Genomic DNA, 13,966 nt, shown 5'->3' on the forward strand with positions numbered 1-13,966 from the left:
GAAAGTTTATTGACTGATTTTTTTTTTTCACTCATAGAGAAGGATCAAACACAGTGATTATGTATAGACTTAACTTGGCTTGTCTTTTGGGGAGAGGGATTCACAGAACATTGGAAATATTGAAAAGGGCAAGTTTTGCAGACCACAACTCTTTGATCTAGATTTAGTTCAAGCCCAAGTCACAAGCAATTTTGGTTCTCACAATTTAGAGGCACCCCAGTCCTGGTTATAATGACTTAGAGAGACAAGACATGGTCATGCCTCCTTCTTGGTCATTAAATATAATAAATTTGTCATAATTGGTCTAATTTATCTTGAGTTGATGTTAAAACTGTCTGTTTTTATTCCCTCCCTCATTTCTGTCAACTTATCTTTCACGCCCAACATATAACTCAGAAAGGAAAGCCCATAGTTTGCCTTTATGGCTACCACTAGCTATAAAAGTGTCAATTGACTATATGAGCTCCTTGAGATCAGAAAATGAGTTTACCTTTTTGTATCTCCAGCACTTGACACAATGCTTGGCACACAGGAGGCATTTAGTAAATGCTTTTTGACTGACAAAGAAACTTAAGCCGACAATGTATACTGCATGTGCTCACCTTTCTATGAAGAGGAAGGATGTGTATTTCACCATTTGTTCAATGGGACCAAGGTTTTTTTATTGTAGTTAATCTGAGCATAGCTGTTTTTATTGTTATTTAATATATACCATTGTAGTCATTATATTTGTTATTCTCTTGGTTTGGGTTTCTTTGCTCTTTGTTCATACAAAGAAACTGACAGTTATACAACTACTATGCATATACTTATTCTAAAAGGTAAATGATGGGAAGGTCCAATCAATAACACATTTTCATGGCGGTATTCTTATTGGTGACAAAATTGGAAACAAAGCATTTATACATCAATTGGGGAATGGCTGAATTACAGCATGGTATATGCATGTGATGGAGTAATATTTAGCATAAGAAATGATGCCATTACCCCATGAGGCACTGATATGATATATGAAGTTATCATATGATACATATGATATCAGATGAATGATACAATTTTATGTTGTTGGAGATGTAGGTCAGGAGCTTAAGAGAGATCCTGACTAGAAATAATTACCACTTAATTGATACTTGAATCTTTGGGGCCAAATCAGGTCACCAAGGGAAAGAGCGTCAAGAGAAAGGAACAAGGTCCAGGTGAGAGTTTTGGGAGCTCTCAAACACAGGGATCATGATGAAGATGATGAGCCATCAAAGGAAATGGAGAAATAGCAGTCATATAGGAGAACCATGTAAAGCCTTGGAAGCTGGGGGAGATAAGAGATGATCAAGAAGGAGGTGGGGTCAACAGTGTTATGCTGCAGATGGATCCCAGAATAGGGCTGAGAGAAGATGATTGACTTTGACAATGAAGAGATCATTGGTCACCTCAGAGAGAGATTCTCCGTACAGTGGGGATCTCAGGAACTAAAAGGAATAAGTGGTGAGGAAGCTGAAGAAGTGAGAGTAGTATTCTTTCTAGAAGTTTACTCTTGAAGAAGAGGGACATTTAAGGTGATAGTTTGAAGATATGACTGGGTTAAAGGAAAGATTTTTTAGGGTAGTGGAGACCTGAAAATATTAACAATGGCAATGATAATGTTAGTTTACAATTATTTAGTGCCTACTATATGCCAGGCACTATGCTAAGGACTTTATAAATATTATCCCATCTGATCCTGAGGGTACCATATCCTGTGTATTCTTGTATCTCTTATCATGCCTAGTACATGGAAGATGCTTGGTAAAGTTTATTGATTGATTTTTCCCTCATGGAGAAGAATCAAACACAGTGGAGTGTGGACTGCTTCTCAGAAAAGTATTAAGTGAATAAAATAAAGATAAAATAAAGATATAACTTGGCTGTCAGTCAGTGTCGGTAATCAAACATTATCCTTCAGGATGAGATGCTTACAAAAGTGCTTCCCTCTGTTTCTTTTCAGTATCACCTTCCGAGAACTGAAGACCATTCTTCCCTTAGTAAACTTCAAAGTTAGTAGTGCCAAGTTCCTGAAGGACAAATTCCTGGTAAGTGGTGGAGCTGCCTTCCTAGTTAGCTGAATTCAGGGGTGAAAACTTTTCCTAGGATGACCCTCTCAATTCCTGTTTCCACATGTTCAGCAGTCACACTTGAAATTTTTGTAAAGCAAAATAAAAGGGTTCTTTTGTTCTTTATTATCTTTATTATCTACATCTGCACTGAAGTGCCTCAGAAACACTTCAGAGTTTGGGAAAATACCCTGAGGAACCAGTGGTCACTGGGCTCTTTTGATCTGGACTTCTCAAACAGCTTATTTCCCCCTTTCACCATCTATTCTGGCCAACATTCTAGAACTGGTTTGCTTTAGCTTTTGCAAAAACCTTTTGAAAGCATCACTCTACCTGTGCAGCCATAGGAGCTGTGCAGCCAATGAAACCAGGGTTTATCTTCTAGTTCTACAAAGCATCAGTGTTTGGACTGGTCTCAATGGACCTTTATTTTTAGCAACAAAGCGCCATATGAACCTAACTGAGCTCAGCCATGGAGGTTCTGCCACATGTAAGAGCAATTCAGTAGCCTCCTAACTAGTCTTCCTGTACCCACTCTTTCCTCCCCTAAGTCTGTTCTTTGCCCACTTCCCTAATTGCTATCCCTAAATCATAGATCTGACCTCATTATTACTGTACTCAAGAAGCTTCAGTGGCTCCCTGTTGCTAATAGGGTAAAATATAAATTCCTCTCATTCTGGCATTGAAAGCCCTGCATAATTTGGCTCCAGCCTTTCTTCCCTGGCTGATTACACAATATTAATTCTCACATCAAGCACACTACTGGTCAGCTAACCTGGCCTACTTAGTGCATTTCCCACATCCATGATTTTGCCCTATTTCCAATGCCTAGGATGTCCTCCCTCTCTGCTTTTTGGAACCCCTATTTCCTTTCAAGGCTAGCTCAAGTACCACCTCCTATAAGAAGCCCTTCCTAATTTTCGTGCTCCTTCTTTCATCAAAATTATTCTCTATTCATTTTGCATAGATTTAGCATTTACTTATTTGTGTTTATGTTGCCCCTTCACTATAGTAGAACATAAACTCTTTGTGGGCAGAGACTTTTTCTTTTTTGGTCTTTGCATCCCTAGTCCTAGTATAGTTCCTGGAATTTAGAAAATATCTGATCAATACATGATGGTTGAATTAAATTTTAATTGATCAAAGGTCATTAGGTAACATTTCTTTCCTCAAGCAGAAGAGGTGTACCTCTTCAGAATGGATATCTGTAGCCTTCTAATTCTGAGCCCTAGAGAAGAAGCAAGTAATGAGTATAGTCTCTCCCTACCCACCCTCCTGCCCTCCTCCAAGATTCTTCCCCCAAGGAGTAGTTGGCAGCTCCCTCCTGCTCATTAATGCTAGGAGCAAGTCTTGCACAGGCAGGCAGTCACTGACACAGCAACAATTCAAGCTGTGTGGTCAGGGTCCAAGAGAATTGTTTTTGAGATGGAATCTGGACTGACTTTTGTTGTTTTTCCTTCACAGGAAATAGGTGCCTACAAGGATGAACTCAGCTTTGAACAGTTCCACTTATTCTACAAAAAGATGATGTTTGATCAACAGAAATCAGTAAGGGCAGCCAATATTTGAATGATCTTATTTTAATTTGATGTTACCTGCTTTTTTTCATATTTCTTATTTGAAGCCATGGTGGAAGGACTCTCTGAGTTGGGGATGGGTTGGTCTGGATTGGGTGCTGCAGAGAGAGGCTAAATAAAGGGACCCAAGTGACCTGAGGCTTGTCTGTCCCCTCTGTAAAATTATTTCTCCAGCCCAATGATAGGTATTTAAGATCATATTAGTCAGTAATGTGAGGTGCAAACTTTCTGGTTTACTAAATGACTGATAGAAACTTTTATAAAAATAGTGGTTGGGTTCTATTTAACAATGTGTGTGTGTGTGGTATGTTTTATAGATATATAGATATATATACAGCTAAACATGTATTTGCAGGAGAGGCCCCATGGCTTCCCCATTAAAAAGCTTGCTTTGGAGTCAATCCCTGAGTTCAAGTTCAGCTTCTGACATATAAGGGCTCCATGTGAGCAAGAGTAAACCACTTCCCTTCTTAGTTGTCTCAGACAACAAGTTTGTATTGGATCCATTTGGGCCAGTTTAATAATTCTCTTCATTGTCATTAGGTGGGGTATGAAGAGAAGCTAAGAGAATGGGTAGCAACAATAATCCAAGCTGAGACTTGGCAGGATGAAATCAGTAGTAGGAAAAGGAAGGGGCAAGGGATTCAAGAGAAGTGGACATTGTAGAGTTGAACTGGCTCACCAAGGGGTCTTAATGGGGAAAGAAAGTAGCCAGTGTAGGGGTGACAGTGTGGGGAAGAATTGAGGGATTGGAGGTCAGTGAGGATGAACAACAAAGTTTGGGGAGGCAGAGGGAGAAGTGGAATGTTCGTTTGTGATCAGATAAGGTGATATCAGAGTTCATGAATGTGCATTTATGGATGATGGCAAGGCCATAGAACCATCTCTATGTGTAGCTGAGGTGAGATAGAACAGAAGGTCATGAGAAATGACCACGCTAATGGTTAGGGTGTTTGAAGGAAGATCAATATGTATATTGAAATCTCTTCATATGAGGGCAAGTGTTAGGGAGGAGAGAAAAACTGTCAGCCAAGTACAGAACTCATTGAGGAAGGAAGGGAAGAGTCTTAGAGGTCAGAAGACTGCTCTAAGAATTTTGATTGGGTGGTAGATATGGATTAAATGAACTTCAAAGGAGAAAGGGCTACTAAATGATGGTGGTAGAGGATGAACTTCTGAGTAACAATGGGAAGCAAGAAGTATTTTGATCCCCGTACTTCAACCAAGGAGTTGAGTGCAACAAGTCCTGGAAAGGGAGGCTAGACAGACTGTATCAATCAGGAGGAAGCCAGGTCTCAGGGAGAGTCAGAAGGTGAAAGAAGTGGGAAATAAAAAGATTTAACATGAAAGCTAATTAGTTACACTTGGAACAATCAATCTGGAGAGCACAGTGGAAAGAGTACATAGAGTGGAGGCTCTTTTTTGTGCCCTTTGGCAGTCAATTTGTAAAGCCTGTGGACTGCTCCTCAGAATAGCATTAAGTGAATAAAATAAAGTCCACTGGATTACAAGAGAAGCCAATGTATTGGAATACACTTATGAAGGGATACTTGAATACAGTATAACTATCATGATATTTCCTGCCTCCTAGTTCCTGTCATGTCTTCTCCAATTCTTTCAGGTGATTTTCATCTGGCACAATCTCAGGATTGTTCACTTAACCATCCTGGTTGCCTTCCTTTTGTCTTTCCCAATATGTGGTATATATACAGATAAGAACACTGCACTGTCCTTGGTCTGAGCAGAGCATCTTTAGTCCAGGTCCAGGTCTGGTTTCTACAGGGAAGAGCATAGGCAATTAAAATTTTCACATAATCCAATGCCCCACTTTAGCCTTCCTTCTTTGTTTTATCTCTGACCTCTGTGTTTGCACACCCCAGCCTCATCATGCCTATCCCTCTTCCTGTGGAGTTGCTAGCAAGCTAGGTAAGGGTAACCAAGAGTGGTTGGCTCTGGCACCTGCCCACCTCAACTTTTTGGTGGAGGATGAGGGCAGGAGCTCTCCTGTAACATCTGGGCCAGCCTTGACTTGTTTTTGTCTGTCCCTCCTAGGTGAGTGGATCAGAACCATCAACCCTGAACACAGTTAATTTAAAGTGTGTATGAATGTGTTGGGGAGAGATGCTGGGCTTTGGCTGTGTTTTAGAGAAACCAGGGGGGAGAAAAGAGTCTGAATGGGTGGTATTGGCCCAGCCTCACATCCTGTGGCTTGATGGAGCAGACCACAGCAGTGTGATTGAATTTTCTGGGGATTTTTCCACCCTCTTATAGGGCATAACAGTAAAACCCTCTCTTTCAGAAGACAAGGAGAAAGGTCACAGTGGCCTGATAGGAGAGGATTTTTTAAAGAAATGTCTGATTACTTACAAACAAGATCTAAAGTAATGTTTAAGTGGTACTTTTAAGAAACAAGAGGCAAGGACATGAAAAAAATCACAATCTGCAATAATTGGCAATACAGGGTCATAGGCAGCAGGAAAAATAATAGCACTACAAGAATTGTTAACCCTCTCAAGTTGGAAAGCCAGGAAAGAATCTAATTCTTTGATCTTTAGAAATGACAAGTTTGCTGATTTAAGACTGGATCCTTTTTACTTAGATCTGGAAAATGTTAGGAGAAACAAGTCTTTGGTGTAGTAAATTCTTATTTAAGTAGGTTGTGAATTAATGAGGTTTCATTGAAGTGTGATACTAGCCTATCCCTTCCTAACAATCCCAGAAGCAGATGCTCACAGGGTTTCTGCTACTTGTAACTTAATCTCATCTGGAAGCTTCATTAATCCTTGAAGGGTCCCCTTGGTGTCTTTGAAGACCTACTGCCCAAATTAAAAGAGATTCGTTTCTGATGTGTTTATTGAAGAAGAAAGTTGCTCTTTGCTTGTGCCTTCTGGAGTGAGGTAGATAATCAATTTGGTAGTTGAGATCCTCCCCCAGAATATTTGTGAGAGCTTCCAGCTGGGCCTAACTTACTTCCAGAGCACAGTTTATCCACTGGGAGAGGCAGCTAGAATATAAAAGGAAGATTACTGGGTTTGGGGTGAGAAGACATGACTTGAAATCAGCTCTGCTGTTATTAGATGTGATTTTGAGTAAGTTACTTGACTTCTTTGGACCTCAGTTTCCTTATCTGTAAAATGATAATAATAATACATTTCTTACTTTTTAAGATTCTAGTAAGGAAGAATATTTTTATTTATTTTATTATTTACTACTAATAATTATAGGATAGTAGACTTAGAACTGCAGGAGACCATAAAGATCATCAAAGCCAACTCTCTTATTTTATAGATTGGAACCCTGAGGCCCACAGATGGAAATGGCTCCTTCAATAATGCATAGGAAATTGATTTATAATCCCACATCTTTGTACTCTAGGGCCAATGTTCTTTTCTGTTGCAACATGCTGCTTCTTTGATCACAGGTGTTTTTTTTCTGTATTTCCCATGGTACTGCATAGTTGCCTTTGGGCAATAGCCATGTCTGGGCCATGCTGTTGCCCTAAAAATATTTTTGGCATCCCTGCTTTGCTTCTTTCTTCATATTATTCTCTTCAAGAAAACTTAGACATAAGCCAGAATAGTGAATGGTATAGTGTGCTGGCTCAAATTTTTTTCCATGTCAGCCATTGAACTCTAGATCTTAGGGATTTTCTGGTCACCCCTTTCATTTTACAGAAGAGGAAACTGAAACCTGGGATGAAGGGACAGTGATTTGCCCAGTGTCATCCCACTGAAAGATAGCATACTTATAACTAAGCCCCAGTGTCATCTTCATTTCAAGGCATCACATTGCTCCTTAGCCTTGGATCACTCCCATTGTTCACCACCTCCACTCCAAACACATGCTGCTGAGTAAGGGTGGAGAAAAATCACACATGCGTTCTGACCAGGTCCACTACAAATTTATGTTACCCAACCTCTTAACTGGTCCTCCACTGATCAACTCACTCTTAACAGTAGCTCTTCCAAACTGGTTTATTCCTCTTCAGACTTTCCATGCTTCCCTTTCCCTTTTGTCTCTCAGATGAGAGCCTTTTCTCATATTTTATAGAAAAAATTAAAGCCATTCTCTATGAGCCTGAAGAACTAGAAAGATGGTAGTGCCTTTTTTATAGCCCCTCTTTTCTCTTCTTCCCCATTCTTCCCACTCAGTACCTTTGCTGTCTCAAATGATGAAGTGTTCTTACTCCTTGGCAAGACTTATTCTTCCAATTGTTCAAATGATCCCATTCCATTTTATCTCCTCCAACAGATTGTCTCCTCTGTCTTCCTCACTCTGGCACTTATATGTAATTTCCTCCTCTCTACTGCCTCAGTCCCTGTTACTTACAAACATGCCCATTTCTCTACCATTCTGAAAAAATGCTCACTTGATTCTTCCATGCCTATTAACTGTCATCCTATATCTCTTCTGTCTTTTATGACTAAACTCTTTGCAAAGGCCACTTATTGCAGATGGCTTCACTTTCTCTCTTTTTACTCTCTTAAGTCCTTATAATCCATCTTCTGACCTTATGGTTTGACATTAACCTTCTACTGAAACTGCTTTCTCCAGTAATCTGCCAAATCCAATGACCTTTTCTCAATCCTCATTCTTCTTGACTTCTCTCTAGCCTCTGAGATCACCCTCTTCTCCTTGATACTTTCTTCTCTGCGTTTTAGGGACACCACTGTCTCTTGATGCTCCTCCTGCCTACTTGACCACTCCTTCTTAGTCTCATTTGTTGGATCCTCATCTAGGTCATGCCCATTAACCTTTGGTATCTCACAGAGCTCTGTCCTGGGCCCTCCCTTTTCTCTTCTCCCTCTATGCTACTTCACTTGGCAATCCCATCAGCTCCCTTGGATTTATTTAGCATCTATGCTTATGATTTTCATATCTCCCTGTCCTGTTCCAGCTTTTCTGTTAACCTATAGTCTTGCATCTCCAACTACTTATTAGATACTTCTAACTAGATATTCTGTAAATAGCTTAAACTTAAACTGTCTCAAACTAAACTCATTATCTTTCACTTTAAGCCCCTCTCCCCTTCAAAATTTTCTGTTGCTTTTGAAGGCAATCAATAAACATTTATTAAGTACTTGCCATGTGCCAGGTATCCTACTAAGTTCAGGGGCTACAAAAAAGGCATTGCCATCTTTCCAGTTATTCAGGCTCATATTATCCTTAATTATTCACTCTCCCCCTACTCACCGCCCCCCTCCTTATCCAGTCTGTTGCCAAGGCTTGTTGATTTTACCTCTGCAGCATTTTTTGAATATACCCGAGCCTTCTTATATGTCTTCCTGTTTCAAGACTCTTTCCACTCTAATCTATTGTCCATTTAGCCACAAAAGGATATTCCCAAGTACAAGTCTTACTTTGTCACTCCTCTACTTAGTAAAATCTGGTCACTTCCTAATACACTTAGAATAGAAAGCAAAATCCTTTTTGGTATTCAAAGCCCTTCATAAGCTAAATATCCCTTCCATGCTCTTCTAGTCTTCTTATATCTTATTCCCCACCATGTTCTTTCTTACCTTCTGTCTTAGAATTAATACTAAGTGTTGGTTCCAAAGCAGAAGAAAGGTAAGGATTAAGCAATTGAGGTTAAGTGGCTTGCTCAGGATCTCACAGTTAGGAAGTATGAGAAATCAATTTTGAACCCAGGACCTGCCATTTCTATACTGAGATCTCTATCTACTGAACCACCTTTCTCCCCCTCCACCATGTACTCTGATCCAGCATCGGGGCTGTTCAGTGAACAAGATACTGTGAGATACTTAATTTCTGACTATCTCCCATGCCTTGAATGCTATCCCTCCTCATCTTTACCTACTGGTTTTCCTGACCTCCTTCTGGTTCCAACTAAAATCCTATTTTTTGCAGAAAGCCTTTCCTCACATTTCCTAATTCTAGTACTTTTCCTTTTTTAATTATTTCCAATTTCTACTGTATATAGCTTGTTTATACATATTGGTTTATTTCTGGTCTCTCCCATTAGATTGTGAGCTCCTTGAAGACAGGATTCTTAAGGTCCCTGTTCTTTGCCTCTTTCTGTGTCTCTAGTGCCTAGCACATGTAGGCACATAGTAGGTACTTCATAAATATTTATTTACTGAGTGAGCTTGAATCATTTAAAAGAAGATTTCCAATTTTGTTCTAGCTATGTTACCTCACAGGTTTTGACCTTAAGTTAGTTTGCCTTTCTGAAGAATGACCTTCATTTAGTTGTAGGTACAACATGCTTATAGGAATCAAAGCTCCATATTTTCTCAATGAGTCAAACTCTAAAACAAACAATAAATTTAAACAATGGTGCTTTCTTTTTAGAGCATTGTTTGATTCTCCTGCTCTGGTCCCTGATCCCCAGGCAGGGGCAGGAGCAGGAGGGGAGTAAGTTATCAGAAGGAAGCAGGTAATTAGTCTGCTATCTGTTCCCTTGAATTGTGTGTGTTTATACCTTTGTTTATAGCATGAATTAATTTCTTTACTTATCTAAGAGAAGGTAGATAGCAATTCCTTTGTTTCTTATTCAAAGCTTCAAACACTAGGGCTTCCAATTAATTCTGGAGAAGTTGGGGTGGGGGATGGGGCTTGGGGACAGAGGTGTTAAATGCACACAGTAGGCATTCAGTCAATGTTTGTTGATTTATTTGGGTTCCAGTAGGAACAACTGGATTTTGGTGGTCCTTGGACCCTGTGAGGGCATAAATTAGTTCAACATAAAACTATATGTCATTAGGCTGTGAAAAAAATTACTAGAAGTTTGTTTATCTTCACTTCAGTTTTAAAGTTAGAAATTAGCCAGTTAAAATATTTACAAATAAATGAAAATGTTGATTCTCATTGACTAGCACTCATTTTTTAATGTATTCCTTACTTTTCCTCTTCTTTGTCTTATTTTTCAGATTCTTGATGAGTTCAAAAAAGATTCATCTGTGTTTATTCTGGGGTGAGGCTTCTCTCTAACCTTTGTTCAGGTCTATCAGGTTTACAGCTGTGCTGGGTATGCTCCTTTCCCTTCCACCTCTACCCTCCAGTTCTACCCTGCAGAGCCCTCTTTCCCTCCATTGGGATGCTGTCACCTTGAGGAAGGTAAAGGCCCCAGTGTGGGCTTTGGCCATTTATGTAATGATAGAAATCTATTGCTAGCCCCTCCTCTTCATCAGAGAGGGACTGATTGTGTTATTGGTAAGAATGGATGCAACTCTTCTATGGAATTGGGATGTTTCTAAGTGTGGTTCATGCCCCAGGTAAACTCTTAACAAATTGGAAAAGGTAGCCGTATTCTGGAATGGATTTCTGGCACTTTTAAGATAAAAGCCTGAATCCTACAAAACCTGTTTTTATACTACTACAGTGTAATGAACCTGCCAGATTTATGAAATCAAAATAATTGGCAACAAAGTCAATTGATTAAAGGAGATAAGTTTTTTGAGTAAGAAACAAGAATCTAAGTGCCTACTATGTGCTAGGTATTCTGCTAAATGCTTTACAAATATATCATAGCAACTCTGGCAGTAGATGTCATTATTATTCCTATTTTGAAGTTTGAAGAAACTGAGGTTAAGTGTCTTGCCCAGGGTCACAAATATATTAAGTGATTGTGGCCAAATTTGAATTCTAGTCATTCAGACTTCAGGCCCATCACTCTAGCCACAGAACAACGTAGCTGTATTTTTGTTTATCCTAATTTGTTAATAAAGGGGGAGAAGAGGGAAGCACTGACAAGTTCTATATTTCATTGGTTCAAACAGAAAGAACACCCCCCCCCGAAAATCTTAAGGGAAATTGTTTATTTACAGATTTGTGTAAAATCCTTTCTATCCTCCCAGAATATTCATTCTATAATGCCAGATTTTTGCTATATAAGTGTTGTTCACGTCCAGCCTTGTTTCTGTGAAAAATGCACCCAAGAGATCTCTTCCATTTAATCAACAATTATACACATTCATACTCAGTGATGAGATTAGGTTATAACCTGTTAGTCTGAATAGTAGTTTTCCCTTTTGGAAAGTGAAAAATTCCCATTTTTGACATGTAGAAAGATTAGTTCCAGCAAGCCACCTGCTCATTGGGAAGGGAAGTTAGCTTTCAGACTTGTATTTGTCCAGTTTCCTCACGAGTCCCTACTTGATGGCACCTACAATTATTTACCTCTGTGGGAAGGGGTTTTTCTCTAAACATCATTTCTCTTTTTTCTTTGCTTGATAGAAATACAGACCGGCCAGATGCATCTGCCATTCACTTGCATGATTTCCAGAGGTTTCTGATGCATGAACAGCAGGTAAGAAGAGAAGAAAAGGAACTGGCCACTGGATGCACTAGGGTGGGGGATCATGAAATGAAATCACCTTTGCAGAAGGCATTTCATGGCTTTGAGGAGCTGAGCACTGAGTTAAAGAAAAGCAGGTCACAATGGAAAGAATCAGAGACCTGGTACTACCTCTGTGTAACCTTGGGCATGGGTAACTCAACTTATCTTTGATGGACTCTTCCACCTTTCCATGGAAGGCTATTTGAACCTTCTCCTATCTGGCCAGGTGTACTCCAATACTATCTCTGCTCTCTTTCCCTTACTACATGGTCTTAACTCCTTATTTATTATACTTGTACTTAATACTTATATTTAATTATGAGCTCCTTCATTTCCCATTTTCCAGTACCTCAAAAGCTTTGTGTCTTTCTGTCATCTATGCTTTAACACCAGACTTAGAAGATGAAGTAACTCTTCTTTTTGACCTGGTTAATGTCTCTATTTTGTGCCTATGATCCCATCCCTTCCTGTCTCTTCAGGAAACTTACTCCATCCGTTATCTCTTGAGTCTCATCATCAGTTCCTCTCTCTACACTGGTTCCTTTTCTTCTGCCTATAAACATGCTTATGTCTACGTCTCCTTATGAAAACAAACTAAACCTTCACCTTGTTTGCTGTCCTCTCAGATAAAATGTCCTAGGTACTTTTTTCCCTGACAACTGTGTTTCTCTCTCATCCACTTTCTTAACCCCTCACAGTCATGTCACTCTGACCAATTTCTACTGAACCTTCCCTGATCTGCCTTAAAAAGTGATTTCTCCCTCTTTGAACTCTGAGGGCTCCCTGGAGTCTCTTAGGTACCAATGGCATACATTGTATTATGCTTAGTGGTCAACAAGTCTCATCTTTACCCCTTTTAGATGACAGATTTCTCCAGAAGCAACAGCTATGCCATTTTTTCCCTTTTCTTTTGTATACACAGGATTCAGCTCGATGACCTGTAAAATGTAATTGTAGAACAAATATATGTTGAATTGATAAGGTTAGAAATGGAAAAAACCTTGGAAATTTGCTAGTTCAACTTCTTCAGGCTTCAGTTCCTTCCTGTGTCAAATGGAGGAATTGTTGTGAGGAAAATGCTTTGTAAAATCTAAATTGCCATAAAAATGTGAGCTAGTAAATAGTATGTAATACCCAGAGAGAAACAGCATGGGGCAGGGAATAGAGAGCTAGCTTTGAGTTGAAGACCTGCTTCTGACACGTTCGCCGGCATTTATGAAGTGCTGTGCCAGGCAGCGTTAAGCTCTGAGGATACCAGATGTTTTCTTAAAAAATCCAACTCCCTTCAGTAAGAAGTTAACATTCTGATAGCAGAGAGAGCACATATATAAATCTGTCTGTAATATATATATATATCTATATAATTATATAGATGCTGTATGTATATGTAATATAGAAATATTTATACTATGTGTCTATATATTTTATATTAAAATATATGTGTGTGTAAATATGTAAATATATATGTATACATATGCAAAATAGATGGAAGGTAACTGTAGGAGCTATGGATGTTGGGAAAAATCCCCCTACAGAAGGCAGGATTTAGGCTGAGTCTCAAGGGAAGCCTGGCATTTTAGGATGTGTGATCCTGAAAGCATTACCCAACCTGCCTGAGACTGAGGTGGGAGGCCATTGGTGACCTGCATCAGTAGAGGGAAATGCACAGATTCAGAGAATCCCAGAATCTGAGAGTTGGTGGGGATATCAGTGGCCATCAGATCTACCCCACCCAAGAGAGAAATCCCAACTATAATAGACTGAAAAGGGGATCATCCAATGTCTTTTTTTTTTTAAACCTTTACCTTCCATCTTGGAGTCAATACTAGATATTGGTTCCAAGGCAGAAGAGTGGTAAGGGCTAGGCAATGGGGGTCAAGTGACTTGCCCAGGGTCACATAGCTGTCTGAGGTCAGATTTGAACCCAGGACCTCCCATCTCTAGGGCTGACTCTCAATCTACGAAGCCACCCAGCTGCCCCTCATTCAATGTCTTCTTAAAGA

The 13,966-nt window shown here is 39.6% G+C and overlaps 1 protein-coding gene across 2 annotated transcripts in view; it reads left to right on the top strand.

Moving 5' to 3' along the window:
- PLCG2 (phospholipase C gamma 2) overlaps window positions 1–13,966 on the top strand; it is a 183,977-nt gene that overhangs the window by 89,091 nt on the left and 80,920 nt on the right. For both annotated transcript variants that reach the window (XM_007476120.2, XM_001371741.4), the window contains exons 6-9: window positions 1,982–2,066; window positions 3,552–3,635; window positions 10,555–10,598; window positions 11,861–11,933. In XM_007476120.2, the coding sequence (XP_007476182.1) occupies window positions 1,982–2,066; window positions 3,552–3,635; window positions 10,555–10,598; window positions 11,861–11,933 (286 nt within the window). The remainder of the gene's footprint in view (window positions 1–1,981; window positions 2,067–3,551; window positions 3,636–10,554; window positions 10,599–11,860; window positions 11,934–13,966) is intronic.

This window comes from Monodelphis domestica, chromosome 1 (assembly GCF_027887165.1).
Source record: "Monodelphis domestica isolate mMonDom1 chromosome 1, mMonDom1.pri, whole genome shotgun sequence".
In the NCBI taxonomy this organism is placed as follows: Eukaryota; Metazoa; Chordata; class Mammalia; order Didelphimorphia; family Didelphidae; genus Monodelphis; species Monodelphis domestica.